This window comes from Rhea pennata, chromosome 5 (assembly GCF_028389875.1).
Source record: "Rhea pennata isolate bPtePen1 chromosome 5, bPtePen1.pri, whole genome shotgun sequence".
Taxonomy (NCBI): domain Eukaryota; kingdom Metazoa; phylum Chordata; class Aves; order Rheiformes; family Rheidae; genus Rhea; species Rhea pennata.
This window is the reverse complement of record NC_084667.1, coordinates 60,602,905-60,620,422: the sequence shown is the minus strand read 5'-3', so window position 1 is coordinate 60,620,422 and position 17,518 is coordinate 60,602,905. Positions and strand designations below refer to the sequence as shown.

At 39.7% G+C, this 17,518-nt stretch overlaps 1 protein-coding gene across 5 annotated transcripts in view; it reads left to right on the top strand.

Moving 5' to 3' along the window:
• AKT1 (AKT serine/threonine kinase 1) overlaps nt 1-17,518 on the top strand; it is a 75,029-nt gene that overhangs the window by 51,558 nt on the left and 5,953 nt on the right. For all 5 annotated transcript variants that reach the window (XM_062577083.1, XM_062577079.1, XM_062577081.1 and 2 more), the window contains 7 exons: nt 607-738; nt 908-973; nt 2,715-2,783; nt 3,514-3,639; nt 4,910-5,038; nt 9,254-9,468; nt 16,055-16,142. In XM_062577083.1, coding sequence (XP_062433067.1) covers nt 607-738; nt 908-973; nt 2,715-2,783; nt 3,514-3,639; nt 4,910-5,038; nt 9,254-9,468; nt 16,055-16,142 — 825 coding nt within the window. The remainder of the gene's footprint in view (nt 1-606; nt 739-907; nt 974-2,714; nt 2,784-3,513; nt 3,640-4,909; nt 5,039-9,253; nt 9,469-16,054; nt 16,143-17,518) is intronic.

The following is a 17,518-nucleotide window of genomic DNA, read 5'->3' as shown; positions in this document are numbered from 1 at the left end:
AGTGGCATTTGACTGCATCAGACTTACTATTACCGAGCTGACAGTGGTCATTAGTAACAGAGACTTTCCTCAAGCTGCAGTACATTCTGATTATTCTCCATTATTTTTACTAATGGAGAAACAAACAAGAATGAGATGGCTCATCTGTGAGGCAGTTTAGTTTGTCTATGGTTTTCCATGCTATTCAATGAAGACAATAAAGCTGACCTCTAGAGACACGGGGAACATCAGAAAAAAAGATGTGTTTAATTCCATAGAATCAGAGCAACACATGCCTTTTAGCGAGCCTGTGCACTGAGAAAGCAGTCAAAACGTCTACAGACTAATAATAGTATGTTGAGTGGTGTTTGTACACAGTGAGTCACGTGAAGGAGTTTACTGTTAATGAACGGTTTATGGTTTTCTCTAATAGGTTTGATTGGTTATCTTTAGAAAGCATACTAGTATTCATTTTTATGGAAGAATCACTTCTGTTTCTGAATAGCACAAAGCAAAAGCATTAGAAAACATGCATTATACTCTCACATGAATGAGAAATTCTAGTCTGATAATATATTTATTGTTAGTTCATCTGATTTAGTTCTTGTTTATCTGTATCATTAACAGACTATGAATGAGTTTGAATACCTGAAGCTACTGGGAAAAGGCACTTTTGGAAAGGTCATTTTAGTTAAAGAAAAAGCAACTGGACGGTATTATGCTATGAAAATTTTGAAGAAAGAAGTTATTGTAGCAAAGGTGAGTAGATGGGAAAGTTGGGAATGTGGTTAACCCTTGATACTGCCTTCTGCCTTATGGGAAGTCGTATCAAGAACACCCTGAACACTTGAAAATAGTTTTTCACTGTTTGAAATGGGACCCTAATCTGGGGAATCACACTGCTGATTTCCTGCTGCTCGTGTTGCAGGATGAAGTAGCTCACACGCTGACAGAAAACCGTGTTTTACAGAACTCGCGACACCCGTTCTTAACAGTAAGTATTTCTTCCCCCTGCCCTTTTTTGATACTTCTAAGTATAACTTGACATCATGACAACTTAGACTTTCCTTGTTGTGTTATTTATATAATACATCTCAGATCGGTGTTTTCAGAGTGGCTGTTTATTTTTGTATCCCTCCATTTTTGGGAAGCACAAATCAAAATGTTTTTTGAGTCTCCAGATATTTGCAGAGTGGGTCCTCAATACCTCTTGTAATCAGAGATTTTTCCATAGCATCTCGGCATGTAGTTTGACTTTACAGCTCGCTCATTTAACAGCTTGCTGTCTGTGAGAGAAGTGTCTGCTTTCCATGACCTCCAAATGCTTGGTGTCCTCTTTGTGGCAGATGCAAAGGTGACCCTGACCTTATGGTAAACTGGCAAACCAGTTTAGGAAGATACAATGTGAAAAACCTTTTAACCTTTTCTTTATCAATTTTTTGTTGTTGTTGTTGTTTTGTTTTTGTTTTAAAACTCTCAGAAGCTGTCCTCGGTGGAGTCACAGTGCTGGTACTGCAAGCCCAAGGATAAAGATAGTGGTGAGAGTGTACATGATAGAATAAGGAAGAGTAGGAGCATGCTTTGCCTGCTGCTTTCCTATTAGCTTGGCTTAGCTGTAAAATCAAATCGTACCCTCAGTTTGGGTCTCCAGTACCAGCAAGCTATTGATTTGGCGCAGATACCCAAGTTCAACTCCCCATTTTTTTTTCTAGTATGTATTATAAGTTGGCTGTAAATTGTTTTCAACTGCTTAAGTCCTCTAACTTGCTCTTCAGAGACCAGTGTAGGAACTTAGTGTCTTCCTTTGTTCAGGTACACAAGGGTTTACCTGGAATTAAGACCTTTTAAACATGACCTGTGGAAGTAAATATTGGCAATATTGGGTACAATCAGTAGATGTTTGTTGACATGTCTAAAACTTGATTCTCCTTTTCTCTACAAAAGTATGACTGGTTTAAAAATGCTTCCACTAGTAATGAAGATGATGATGATATCATCGTGTGTGGTATTTTCTTTTTAAGACTTTCATAAGCCCAAATATCTGAAAAAGGGCTGTCCTGAGAAGCCACCCTTCAACCAAGAAATTTCAGTCTATGGCAAACAAATTGATGTTACCCTTGCTGCAAGAGTACACATGACATGACTGTACAAAGGCACCTAGGGACACTCCATCACACCCTCTGTCCGCTCCATTTTTGTGAATTGCTAGCAAATTGATATTGGCAGCATTGCTCAATCCTCTGGCAGGCTGTCAGCACAGGGCAGTGCAGTCGGCTGGGCCGCGAGTGGGGACTGGTGTGCAGAAGTGCACCGGTTTAGTATAACCGGGCTTGTAGCCAGTGCGGTAAACCCTGTGCTCTTGAGTTTGGTTGCCTCTTGTCTCTGCGGTGGAGCTGTGGGAATCTTTCTTGGCCTGGGCAGGAGGATACTTCTGTGTTACTATCAGTAGATTTTGCATCATTGTTAGCGGGCAAGGATTTTGTTCCACAGCATTGTAGGCAGAACTGCTAGCTTCTACGAGGGGGTGTTTTTATTAAATATATCAAAATATTAAATAAGTTGATAGTGCATCAGTACTCAGCTGCAACAATAAAGGATAAGTGTTATATAAGAGTGAAGGACCAAAATGTCCATTTAAATACAAAATTTCATGTTTTTTTGTCTCTCTGAGAACTTATTCAAAATGCTTCTATAACTGTGTTTGTTCTTCTAAATTTTCGTTTGATCTGTTTCAGGCTTTAAAGTACTCTTTTCAGACACATGATCGCTTGTGTTTTGTTATGGAGTATGCTAACGGAGGGGAGGTAAGGGATCTGTAGTAATGTTTAATGCCTTAAGATTTTCCTAAACTACTACTCATTCTGCTTGGCATAATTTAACTAGGGTCCATGTTCGTGCTTCTGGTTAATCTGAATTGTCTCAGTTAAACAAAACTGTTTGCAGTGTGAACTCTTATTAAATGTTAAGACTCTAGATTTTCTTAACTCCATTTTTAGAGAATATAGTTTTTGGGCATAAGTTCATATCTTGCATAAGACAGTGACATACTGTAATCTGACATTTAGTAGTTCAAAAAACAAAGTTGCTTTCTAGCTGTTCTTCAGGCATCTTAAGAACTTTTTAATTAATATTGTGAGCACATGTTACTTTGGAGAGAGAACTAAAAACATAAGAAAATACTGTTACACATTTAAGAAGAAAAAATTGAATATTAGTATGTCTCAAGTTGTGCATTAACTGTAGTTCTAATATATAATTGTAGTTCAATTAAAATGGATTTTTATCACTTTGTATACATAAAAGAATGTGCAGTACAATCAGATTATCACTGTGCAGTTGTGAATATGAAATATAATTGTTTAGTCTTTTATAGTGTTATAGTGCTTTTTAAAGCATTTGGGAACACAGCTGGGTTAGGGTAGGAAGGAGGTTTTCTCTTAGGTATATCAGATTCATAGCAGGATGGCCAGCAAAACTTTATACTGAACTCAGAACCATGTATAACATGAATGTACCAAATTATTGTTCTTGTAGTTGTTTTTCCATCTGTCAAGAGAGCGTGTCTTTTCTGAAGACCGGGCTCGGTTTTATGGAGCTGAAATTGTTTCAGCACTGGATTACCTGCATTCAGAGAAGAATGTGGTTTATAGAGATTTGAAGGTACACAGAAAACTTAATTTCATAGGATTTGGGGGCCTGGGCTTTTTGTTTCTTGGTCACAAAAGCAAATGATCCTTAACTGTAAGAAAACCTTGTGACTGAATTTTTACGCAACAGTTATTGCAGCTGTTGGATTTGACTTTACAGGAAGTTTAAAAGCTTTTATAATCAAACTTCTATGTATAATGCATTTCTCAGAACACTGGCAGTGTTTCAGAGGCTATGAAGAGGTATGTGGGTTGCTTTTAAACTTGACTGCTTATGTTCCAAGGGAAACCTTGGTGGGGTTTCTGAGTGATGGTGGAGTATAATCGTGGTCTCTTCATCTAGTGTCATGTCAGATAAATGCGAATTTGTACTGTGTGGATGTTGTGCTTCCCTGCAATGTCCTGTGCAGCACCGTCCTCATAGTAGTTGCCTGCAGTTAGAAAGTTGGATAAGCTTGAAGTTGCTGATTTGGTAAGCAAAGAGGAAAAAAGCCCAAACAAACAAGAAAACTCTATCTAACAAATGGAAATTCTTTGGGAAAATGCAACTACAGAATTCCTTTTCTGTTAAGGAGAGGAGGAGGTGATACTAGTAGTTCATTTAGGAGTAATCTGAAATGGAGGGTGGTACATAATATTTTCAGGCTATTTCAAAGTGCCTTGGGAGATTCCTGATGGTGTTTTGTCTCCCACATGACCTTGAAAGTGCGCTTTAGTTTGGAAATAGTTGAAAGTCAGTACTAAAATCTGAATTGCTTTGTCAGAAATTAGGGGTGCAGACTAGGATAAGTATTGAGTACTCAATATAAAGTGATCCTCTTGTACAAGGTTTTTTTGGCAAATGTCTCGATGTCTTGTTCTAGAACAGAATATTCTCTAAAATCATTTAGAGTAAAGAGCAAAGACGAAATTCTGGGAGGAAATGCTTAATTTTTAAAATAATCTGGTGCTCTGTTGTTAATATTTTAAAAGCATAAATGCAATATTTAATTTTTGTATTCTTGCTTGTATATGTGGTAGTTTCACAAAGATGGCAGGCTACAAACTTTAAGGAACGATTAAGAGCTAAGGAAAGTGATTATATATATAATACATACATATATATGTGTGTGTGTGCGCGTGTGTTTGTTTGAATAAATATATATTCACACTATTCTTTGGTAGCTGCTACTGAACCCAGTAAAAACAAGGTTGTAAACTGCAGAAATTCAAGTCTTCTATTGACTTGCTCAGCAACACTATGTTATCTTTAATAGTATCTTTCATCTGGATTTTCATTTCAGCTGGAAAATCTTATGCTGGATAAAGATGGACACATAAAAATAACAGACTTTGGACTATGTAAAGAGGGCATAAAGGATGGAGCAACAATGAAGACTTTCTGTGGCACTCCAGAATATCTTGCACCAGAGGTATGCTTATGCTGGCTATTGTACTAAATTATACTCTTAAATGCTGTCTACAATAGCAGTATTGGTACAGAGTAATTCCTATGCTGTAATCTGTTCATATAGTAACTAATATTATATAACAACACATAGTTTAAAATATTTTATATATCATATTCTGGGGCACTTAAGTACAGAGAAGTATGATAATTTTCAGACAGGGTAGCACTTACCTTCCACATTAAGGAATATGTACACTTTACTGGAATGCCACTTGCTTCTTGTGTCAGAAATTAATTTAAAAATCTTTCAAATCACTTAATGCTACTTGATTAATATGTAGTTTGCAATTTATGTTTGCAATGTATTAGCCTAGTTGAAAGCTATTGACAGGACTTGGTCAAAGAGTGAATTGCTTTGAAGACAGTATGAAGTGGCATGCATTTCAGGAGGTCAGAAGCAAGCTGCTTCCCCCTCCGCCCTCCGTTAGTTAGCACCGTGCGCATTAAAAGTGCTGATCGCTTCATGACTTTAAAAGTCTGAGATATTCCTCACTGTTAATGTTGAACTTCTCTGTTTCAACACAAATATTTCCAAGCATGGGACTTAAATCTCCAAACTGCAGCTTTCTTGTTGCGCTGAAGCTTTTTTTGCAAAGCGTAAAATGCAAGTGTGTGTGTATCTTTCATCCTAGAACTGTTCCTACTGCAAGTTGCGCAACGCAGGTGGTGTTGCGGCAGTGAGTAAGTTGAGGGCAGATCAAAAGTGAAATTGTGCGACAGAGGATGTGCATAAATGGTATTTTGCAGGCAGATGTTAGTGTACGCAGCCCACGCTCTGAGCTGTCTATAGGCAGAGTAGCTGTACTGGCAAGGCACTGAGGCCGAGCTAATGTGCCATGCCTTGCAGAAGGGCTTGTTGCCTTGCAGTGGGCGCTTTGCTGCCCATAGCTGTGAGGCTTCCATCCAGCTCAGAGCACAGGCAGGAGCAAGTCTTGGACTGCCAGCAGAATATACATTATAGGCACACCCAGACCATATCCTTTGCCCAAGGTGGGAGAACTGCACGTCGCAAACCTGTCTTCGGTGACGGTATGTAGAGGTACAAAGTGTGGAAAGCCAAAGTGGTTAAGGTACATTTCTACTGAGAGCTGCTGTCTTTGCTGATCAGTGCTTTGGAGTTCTTCACTTGCGTAGTAGTGGCAGTGGAGGCAGTTGTATGCTTTGCTTTTTGTTTAGGGGCTTTGTGTTTTTAACTCTCAGCTGCTTTCGAGGGCCTCCAGTCTCTTTATAATGACAAAGAACGTGGGCACCTGTCAAAGCATCTTGTAGCAAGGAGGTGGAGCCAGTCTTGTGATAGCTGCTCTCCCTGGATCACCAGAAGTCTTCAGGGAATCTAAATTGGGGTCCATGCATCACAATTTGAGAATCACTGATGCAGGGAGTAATTAGCAATGTGGAAAAAAAATAGTAGCTGAACTTCAGTTTCTCATAAAAGGTTTTGTGAGACTTAAAAATATTGTTTTGGTTTTGTTTTTTCTTGAGTTGGAATGTGGGGATTTCCTGTGCAGATATATTAGGTTGTTCTTTCAGTCATGTTATTTGCTGGGTTTTTTCTTAATATTTGTAATGAGGTGGCTCATCTAAAACCTTAAGGACAAATCCTTTTAATAACCCCAGCTCTTTCCCTTGCAAATCTCATCTGCGAGTTGGAGTGTTAAATTCTGAAGGCTTTTTATCATCTGGTTGATAGCATGCAAAAAATCTGGAAATTGTGTGCGAGTAAGTACTCTGTATGTTTAAGGTCATACATCCTTAAGAGTAGAGATCTCCTTGTCTGTATCTATTACTTGAATCCAATGTAGCAGCATGTTTGTACAGTTGTTGCATAGTTGTTTTTAGGTTCATATTGGCATCTTGTGCATGGATGACAGTGACTGAGCCATGTCAACTTTGATGTGTCAGATATATCAATGACTGTGATGTTTACAGCTGTCGTGCCTTCTCTTTCAACTTCCATCTCACAGCAGTCTAGAGCTGCTTGTTATGAACTGATCATCCTTTAATGTGAGTGAAATGACCTTGTTACTTTACTGATTCCCAGCTATCATGCATGTTGCAATAATTTTACTTTTTAATGGTATACCTTTAACACCATTGTTCTGTTTTGTGCAATCACTAATATGCCCACGTGCTATTTGGGATAAAGCAGTGTTCACTTTAAAGATATAAGCATCTTACATTCGGTTTAGCAGTGTAGTGGAGGTGAAGGATGCAGAGTTCTAGTTAGTAACCTGATTTGTAATAGAGTGTTGCTGCCCTGACTAAATTAGTGTTTGACGTTTGCTTGCTGCCTTTTGAAGGTACCTGTAGCACTTGTTACGTACATACAAACGACCTCTGCAGCATTTTTCTTCCAGTTCTTTCCTCCTGTATTTCCTGCAACAGGATTAGTGTTTTTTTTTTTTTTTTTTTTTTTTTTTTTTAAACGAAGACTATGTGTCTATTTTATTTTAGGTAAGCCAAGCACAGGGTAGCGTGGACAGGAAGCGCTCCCTGAAAGGGGGTGACTCAGAAGTCTGGCTAACCGCGTTGTCACACAATCTCGCCTGGAGCTGCAGGGCTGCGATTCCTCCGAGAGGATGAGGCTGGCTCCGGGAATCCTGGCAGCCCCGCAGCTGTGTCCGTCTTATACATATATGGGGCAGCTGTAGAGCCAGCTGTCGTTTGGTGTGAATCATACGGCAGGGGATGCTGTAAATAGACCTATGTGGGGTAATCTAATACCTGGCAGCCTTTTGATTTTTACTGCAGGCCCTTTCCCTCATTTAGATAATTAAGGAGAATAATTAGAGAATAAAGGGAGGCAGAGTGCAAGCAGTTGTTACACAGAGTGTCTTGATCCTTCTTTTTTGTGCCTAAAACCTTTATAACAATTAAAGAGGTTCAGATATTGCTGCTGTTAAGGAGAAAATTTGCACTGACTTCAGTTGGCTCTTTCGGTCTTTTAGTTTTAAGCGTGAATATTCTGAACTATATCAATGTAAAGTGAGTTTATACGGATGCCATACAAAAAGCAAGAATGATGGTAGCACAGTGGTGGTTTTAAGTCCTATCAATGCTAAGTAGTTGACTGCAGACCTGTACAAAGAGTAAAGATGACAACTAAAACCTGAGGACAGAATCTGGAATATGAGACCGTGTCAGCTAGACAACTGCAGAGGAGACATTAAGTCTAGAGAAGTCCTCGTAACATCAGCTCCGCGTAGACGCCCACAAGTCACAAAACACTCCTGACTCTTCTGCAACCTTCGGACGATCAGAAATGCAGCTTTACAGCGCTTGCAGCCGGGCGCTGCTGGGATCCTGAGTCCCTGCAGTAACTGGAGTTTGTTAGGAAGAAATGCCTTGGAGAAGGAAAAAGCGAAGGGTGCTGTGCTTGTCCCACTGTGCGAACTGAAAGGCATTCGCCCCACTGGCAATTTCAGTGCCTCGTTAGAGGGCTGCAAACGAAGACGTTTTTAGAGACGGTGCACAAGTGCAGAGCACTTGTGGGGAGGGAGCTGGAGGAAGGGAAGTTTTCTGAGACGGTTTGGCTGCCATTTTACAGCTTTGCATTCAGTCAAATGTTAGGGGCAGCACTGTGGCTCTTGATCTTTAGTTTGGATTAGTGATTTGTTTTGGTATTTGCAGGTGATCTTTCGTGATGTGCAGTGTGACCTGTCGGGTGGGTACAGGTTAATACAGAGATGACTGTATGGTTTGTCACTTCAGAAGTAATAGGTTGATAGTTCCTTCTCCCCCAAATGACTTTTTTTTTTTTTTTTTTTTTTTATGGGAGCCCATTTGGAACAGTTTATAATGAATAAATGAGAATTTAACAGCTGGCTCTGTAAAGTGGGAACCATTCTTAGCCTTTAGGCTTCAGCAGGTTGTGCTTATCATGGAGGTAATGTGAGGGGAGGGTGCAGGGAATAGGAGAGGGAATCTCCCATAATGTACTTGCTCTTTTTCCTTTTTCCCCTCTTGCTCTCCTGCAATGCTCTCTTCTGATCGGTGAACGTGGGTCAGTTGTTTTCAAAGGGATCTTCTGCAAATATTTGTGCTGAGATTCAGCTATGAAATGCAAGAACAAGAATTTACTGGTGTAAATTTTGCTTCTTGAGTTCCATGTTTGTTCCTTGAGTTCCATGTTTGATTCGGGAGTGTTTTCTAAAGCCCTTTCCTTACACTTCTGCAGGTGCTGGAAGATAATGACTACGGTCGTGCAGTGGACTGGTGGGGTTTAGGAGTTGTGATGTATGAAATGATGTGTGGTCGGCTCCCTTTCTACAATCAGGACCATGAAAAGCTCTTTGAACTCATCCTCATGGAGGAGATTAGATTTCCACGCACTTTGTCACCTGAAGCAAAATCCCTTTTGTCAGGTTTGCTGAAGAAAGATCCTAAGCAAAGGTGAGACAGTTGTTCTAATATTTGCATTTTTAAACACATGTGCCCTCAGAAATACCAACATTTAAAAAATAAAACCTCCAAATAAAAATAATTCTATTTAAAGTCTGTGCAAAGAAAAAAAAGTCGTGCTATTTAGAGGCATGTCAATGAAAAGGAGCTGTTCTCAAGGCCAGTGACTTAAACAGTTTCTTTCTATGCTGCTGTATAAAAGACCCGTAGCAACATCACAAAAAAAAATTGGAATGCTATTATGCAAAGGGCTATCATATGCACACATTCCAGTCTGTTTTCTTTGTTTAAAGTTGAGGGAAGTGTTTCAGGAAAAATCCTCATTTTGTTTGTAAGCACTTCAAAATTATCTATCAAGAATAACTGAGAAAAGTAGCAAACAGACCTATTCATTTTTGTTTTAACTTATGACATAAGCTGACACTGCAGATAGCAACAGCAAGCAAATTTGGTAATCAGAAGGCAGAGTTTTAGAATATTATGGCTTCTGTTAACCCAAAACTAAAGCCCTGCACAAAGCAAGGTTAATTTGCTTTGGGTTACAATTACTGATATGATGCCTCTGGGCTGTAAGATGCTTTTTAGTAATTGCTTTCACCTTCTGTCTGCTGCTTGCTGTTTTCTGGATTTTTCTGTTGCGTCTGTGCCATTGATCTAGCATCCTGCTTTGGACAGTAGGTGGTGGTGTTTGTACCATGTTTGTGATGGAGTGGGTACCATGCTTAATACACTGTTTTAATTTGCTTTCTTATTTAAAAAGTAATCTATGATAGCAATCTATCATATAAAAGAAAACCCAACCCCCAACTCTTAATGGCTAATAAATAAGAAAGAGAACAAGGTCCAAAAGAACATCAACCATCCCACTAAAATAAACACCAGTTTAAGAACCTGTCATCTTGTCAACCCAGAATCATGACTCTACCTCTGATCTCCTATCCTGCACCTCTCCTCTTTAAATGGACCTTGACAAGGAGATCTTTCAGGTGAGGTGCGGGTACAGTGCTCTGGTCTGTTTTTGGTGTTTGTTTAGTCTATATGCACACACATACTATGAAAATTGTTTTTACTGCTTCTCACAAACTTGAAGCAAGGGATTTTTGTCATCACTGTGGACTATTTCCATTACTATTTTTAATAGAAAATGCTACTGAAGGGGCTTGTGATGCAAATTTGTGGTTTGTACTACCAGATGGTTCAACTTAGTAGTGACATGGGGATCCAGGAACAGTTGTAGATAGGAGAATAGCCAGGCTGGTACTAGTGGGAACAGTTTTGCCCCTCTTGAACTGAGCAGGGGTTGCAATGGGACTTCCAGGAAAAGGTTGTATAGTTGATTAGCAACCCCACCCCTGGCACTGTGCTCTGCAAATGTGGTTGCAGCCTGTGCCAACAGGATTACTGTCCAGAAATGCACTGGGTTAAATGGACTCCTGACCCTTTTGTAGCTTATTCAGGTGGGGCCTTTCAATCACTGGAAATACCAGTAGCATCTGCTGTGATTTGTTCTTAAAGGAGCATCTCTGATGAACCAAAATGTAATTTGTTTACAAACAAAGAAGGCCCACTTGTTTCTAATTACAAGGTTTCTCCAATGCCAATAATTACTCCACAATATGCTCATTTTATACAAATAGCCACTTCTTCACATGCATCTTCAGCAGGCTTGGAACCAATGATGCTTTGATCTGTTGGACAGATGATTTCCATGCTGTTGATAAAAATAACTATAGAGTAGACAAGCATGCACACGCGCTTGCAGCTTGCTAATTACACTGGTGCATCTCAAGCTTTTGGAGTTGTGTACTGTTCTTAAATACTGATTTCTCACCAGTCACCATTCACCCAACTTCTTAACTGAAGATATCATTCAGCAAATCCACTGCACTTCTGTGTTTTGGGCAGTACTGGAAACAATGAGGCAGAAGTGCTAGGGATAGAATTCACGAATCCTGGCCTTGCAGTTTTATGGTTTTTCTCGTTAAGTCAGCGCTCTCAATGCGGTCTGTGTGCTGGGGTGGGGGCCAGAGTGCTTGGCAATTGCCTCAGAGGGAGTTCATGGAGCTGTATTAAGAAAAACAGCCAGATAGTCTTACAAATGCATTCAGTGAAAAGTTAAATCGTCACCGTGTGTAACAGTCCAGTTGACGTTAGCCCTTTGGTGATGCTTCGGGGAGCCACCGTGCAATACCACAGAAATCCCCACCTTCGCAGAGCCAAGCGCCTGATGGAAATTGGTGTCGTCGTAATGTTGTCTGTAGCCAAAACCAGCAGAACTGGCAGCATTTAAGTACTGCTAGTAAGCTTAAGTGGGACGCAGGAGACAGCCAAAAGCACCAGGAAAATAAAACCCGGAGGTTTTTTCCCTTCCAGTAAGTCTTAACAGGAGTGGGGAGAAAAAGTTGATATCATGAAGCTTGGTTTTGACAAAGCTTTGAGTTAGATACCTAGGAACTGGTGAGTCTTGACCTGGATCAGTGAATTAAATCTTTAAAATTACCTGTTGTGCCTGATCTGGAAATATTGGAGCAATCTTAGTATTTCACTTTCAATAATAGTTCAATTTCAAGCTCATAAGCGTATGGAGAAAATATGAAGAATAATAAATTGTGTTCTGCTTTTAATCAAGACTATTTTCTAAATTTGGTCATATAAAATCCTTTTTGTAAGACTAAAGGAATTTTGAAGTTTCTTTTGGGATTGATATAAACTTATTAATCTTGTAATGTGAGCCTTCATTTTCCTAAGAAGGAAAAAGCTGTTCTACAAACGTTTCCTTTTAATGTGACCTGAAATTCTCCTTTGTTACTTTCTGCCATATGTCAGATGGGAGGAGGTAATTATAGTGTATTTCTATATGTAAAACAACAAAGTTTTTAAAGTACTTTAATTATTCTTTGACTATAGAGATCATGTAAAAGTGGGCATGAGTCAGAACTGTCCGTGTAGATTACCTGAATTTAGAGGGGTGGAGGTGGGTGTGCAATCAGCAAAAAGGTGTGTAGCAAACTCTGAATCTTAGCCCTTTTTAATCTTGAAGGAACTTTGAAATGTTTTCTCTGATTTCTAGTTATGTCCGATTTAATTCCATGCCTTAGTGTTCCCTGTCCCTTTGTAAGGCTGCCCCCTCCCCACCCCCATGTTCAGACTCTTTTGAGTGGTGTTTATCACAAGTTGTTTCACTTTTTACTTTCATGATGCTTTTGGATCTTGCCATTTAGGAAGAATCAGAGAAAGGAGATGCTTTTCCAGTGCTGCAGGGTTATTGCTTCTGTTTCACATGCATCTTGTTAGAGAAGCGGGGAAGTAATGTTCAGCGTGGAGGTGGGGGTTGCATTAGGTTTTCCTAAAGCCTTAATCTCTGAACAGGAAAGCCCCAAAGGCTGTGTATATGTGAATTTTAGCTGTAGAATACAGCTATTTCTTTGCAAACTGGCATTTAACAAACTAGTGTTACTGAACCCCAGCAGAGCTGCTTTCTCCATGGTGCCTAATACTGGTCACAGGAAAGGAATGTAGATGCAATTCCTAAATGCCTGCATGTTGCTATTAAAGGCCTATGAGGGTAAAAGCCATAGTAAAATAAGTTACTAGTTTCCTTCCTAATTGTGTTCATAAAGGCAGATTATACAGGTGCATAATTCACCCTACACAAACAGCTTTTGCAGTATTGGTTTTCTTGAGCTCAGTGGGTATGTTTTAAATTGCCATAGAACCAAATTTAGGAGTAGTGTCAGAGGGGATTGTAATGAGACAGGCCCATACTGATTTGGGGCAATGTGTGAGTAGAAGGTGCCCATGGAGCAGTGAGTTTCAGCAGCCTCACACAGGGAGAAGGAGGAATTCTTCTCCTTGTGTCCCGCGGTGCTTGGGAACTGTGAGGCTACTGCCAGGGCAGAACAGGCCTCTGCAACACTTCTGGAAAGAAACTTGAGAGTTTTCCTTGAAAATTTGGATGTGGCCCTTGTAAAAATGTAGTAATTGGTTGTTACCAGTCGGGAGATCCAGACAGAAGTTTCTCATGTTTATTCTTAGCTGCTTCACTTTCTGTAATATTTCTTTGTATATGGTAGACTTCAGTGGCCTCTTTGTAAGTCCTATTTATGCTATTCTTGGTTGTGTCTGAAGACATAAATGCAAGTAACTTTATTGTACAAGAACTTTTCAAGACTTCCATGCTGCATTTTTCTTCAGTTGCTTGCAAGATTGGACTCTTCCTAATTCTCAGTGTTTCTTGGAAATGATTTGTTGTGTTAGGGGCTGACTTAATTTAGTTTACCTTGAGAAGGTCCTTTTGTAATAAGTCTCTGAAAAGCAGGTGTATTTCAAAATAAGTTCACACCCAAAACTTGGGTTTTCTATTGTAGTTCTTGCATTTGGTATGAATGGATTTTTTTTAGTAGTATGGATTTTTAAAAGGCAAGTACGACATCTGGGGTGTGTCTCAGCATTTCCCTGGGTGTGTATTTGCCCTTCTTGGAGCGAAGGCTCATACTAGATAATATATTCTCCAAAGCACTTGTATATGGCTGCAATCAGCCAGCCTTTCTGTGAATTTTTGCAAAACGCTGGGTTGTTCTTAGCTCATGTTCACTTCATAATTTCTGAACTTTAATGCAGGAGTGCAGGATGGTGACATCTGTGAATAAGAAGGAAAGGATTAATTGGCTCCCCCCTCTCCTTCAGTGAAGATCTTCATCTGCACTGGGGAAGCAACGAGGAGTCTGATATAGACTTGGCAGAGCCTCTAGAGCTGTGGTGAACCAGCAGAGGGATGACTGCTTGCAGAGCTTGTCTCTGTTCCCAGGCTACCCTGGAGCTTGTCTCTGTTCCAGGCTACTCTGCAGTCATGTAACATGGTATAAGTCAGATGGTGAAGCTATCGGGCAGCTTGTCTTGGCCTTCAAGGCTCAAGGGTAACATAGGCTTGGTCTTGGATTTGACCTAGGGAGGGGAAGTGCAACTTCCCAGGGCTTTGCGCCTTGAAGCCTTGGGATCAGTTCCCTGTTATACTGCATATTTTCTGAGTGAATATAAGGAAAACCCTTAGGTTACTCTACTACTAAATAAAATGGGACCAGGAAGCATGCATGAACTCTAAACTACTAGTCACCTCTGTTTCCTTGTGTCTCTGGTACAGCTGTGGCCTGTGCTGACTTGTACTCTCTGAAAATAGCGCTCAGACATGATTCAGAGGGCTGCATACACCAGGATCCATTGCCAACAGGCAGTATGGGCAAAACTTCACCGTGTTTGACTCCCTCCACTTTATAAACAGTTGCCCAACACTGTCCCGAAAGGCATTGTGCCTTCAGGCGTACTTGTGTACCCGCTACTATGTCCCAGTTGCTCTGTTTCAGTCTAATTATCGCTCTGATGGGCAGTAGCACAGCCTTGACATTATTCCAGATGTTTTGAACTGAACTCCTTTCTTCCCCCCTCAGATAACAGTATGTTAGGACCACAGGCTCACCATGTGGCATGGAGGAGATCCAGGGCCAAGTGCTTGTAACATGGATGAGGCCAGGCTGCTTGGCTTCAGATTCAGAGAACAGTCATTGTCCCTTTTCTATTTAGCAGCATAGTTATAGCCTTAATCTCTGAGACACAGTTCTGGGTAGTTAAAATAGGGATAATTTCCCAATTTGCCAGTGGAATTAGAGAAAAATGTACCAAGAATCACTGAACGCTCAAATAGTACATGTCAGCCTGGATGAATGTGCTAGTACCTTTTGCATTTAAAATCCTGAGCATCTCTTAACCTTGTTACCTGAAAGCAATTGTCCTGCTGATTATTCAGGATGTGTTTCCTTCTCTCAGTGCATGTCTTTGTGTGAAGATGTGGTTCAATCTTCTAGAGAACACTTTAACTTCTACAGCAAAATTCAAACATTTGTTAACTCAAAACTGCAACTACACTGATTGCATCTGTAAGCTGTGTGGACAGAGGTTTTTTCCCTTTTCTTTCTTTCTTTTCTTTTTTTTTTTTTTAAGAGTAAGTGTTTTATCTTGATATACCCTAAGTCAATAAAATACCCTTTGTAATTCCTTGAAGCCAAGGAGGACAAAGGATCTGTATACAATGTGATATCATCACTGCAATTGTCAGCTGTTTTCTTTAATGGAAATTTAAATCAGATTACGTAAATCAGTTTGTCTTAAAAATTCTTGCCTCCTTTTACTCTTCAAGTTCAATTTTCCTGCTGGCATCATAAGCATTGTAAGGGGTGGTCACTTCTTAGCGCTCTCCTAAATTAAAGACCTCTTACTTGCAGGATCTGCTCCAGTCACTAATACAGCATCACTTCTGAAGGCCAGATCTTTTGCAGTGTTGTGTTTTGTTTTAAGGAAAACCTTAATTCTATACCACTAAAGATTTCTTAGTACGTTTTCAAATCTTACAGTGGAACTGTTTAAAATAGACTGTCAAGACTTGTGGTTCCTGCAGCTGTTGTACAAGAAACGCGTGCAAAATGCAAATGCTAGAACATCAAACTCAGAACTTCGTCACTACTGTTTTATGAAAATTGTATGAGGAAAAATAGCTATACTCAAATATTTATTTTACTCCAAACAGGTTAGGCGGTGGTCCTGATGATGCGAAGGAGATCATGCAACACAAGTTCTTTGCTGGCATTGTTTGGCAAGATGTATACGAGAAAAAGGTACTGGTATAACTGTTCTCCTGTGATGAATTCCGTTCATGGATATATTGAATATTTCAACTTTATTGCCCTTTATAAGGTACTCGGAAGACCTCCATGAAAGAGGTTTGCAACTGCTTTTTAACAAAGCTAAATTACTTCATTTCTTAAGTACTGTAGTTGGATTACTTCTGAACCGAAGCTTTTTATTTCCTCAATGAGAGAAGTATCTCTCAATGAGATAATTGTTTCTGTGACTGAGTAAATAGGATGTGACCTAAATTGCTTCCAAATTTAGACAGCATATAAGTTTTTAAAATGGCTTTTCCTGTGAATTCTTTTTTCCATTTCTTACTATCAGTTGAATTATCTGCTGCAGTTTATGGAGCCTAGAAGTGAGTTATCACTGGTTCCTGAGCATGTGGAAGTAAAAGTGCCTAGAAGCACTAGCGGAAAAGTAGCTGTTCCCTTTCTATAGTCCTGGCTTGAATAATAAAATCAGGTTGAATTAGGCAAGCACAGAGAAGTGTTGGCTTTTATATCAGTTCAAGTATAACTTTTTTCATGACAGAGGGATGATGTGAAGTTTTTGATTTTTCTCGTCAGTGTTCTTCAAGCCTCGTTTGAGTTTGTAGGCTTGCCAGTGGGAGCCATTGAAATCAAAGAGACTTACCCGTTCAGTATGGATATATTTCATCAATTCTTGTTATCTTGCTGCCCTGTTCATCCACACACAACTCACTCTGCTCATCCAAGATGTTCTACTCACTCCTTTCAGGGTGATCTGCTGTTGTCCTCTTCCTTTTGCTTCTCACCAGCCACATTCTGTGTAATATGCATGTGAAATGCAGCTACCTAGAGCTTTGGTCTGGTGATTCAAGGCTTCCATCTACTGAAGCCATGTGGTCTTGTTCTGTCTCAGCCTTCCCTCTGCAGCTTCTTACAACATCAAGTTGAGTTTAATTTCTAAATAAGGTTAACTGCTCCTACCAATTGGAAGGAGAACTAAAACTCCTGTGCCTCAATAGTATGCTGCTTTCTAAGATTACAAAGGTTTTTTTAAAAATACAGCTTTTAATCTGTTCAGAGTTTAAGTTCTTTGGAGTATTCTGATAAAACTATCAACTTCTGATAAACTGTGGTTTATTAGCAATTGCCTTATTCTAGAACATAGAGAATAATACTGCTGGTTTCCATATCATAATGGGAGAATTGTCCAATGCTAATATACAATTATAGAGTGTTCTGTTTCTTTCTCCTCTTTGTTCATTTCCTCACAGATGTGTGTGGCTAAGGGGAACTGAAAGATTAAAAAATTAGTTCTTTGTGTCTTTTGAAGTGTACTTAGAGCTTAGACCCTTGGCCTATCAAAGCATTCCTTGAAAGAGCTGGATGCA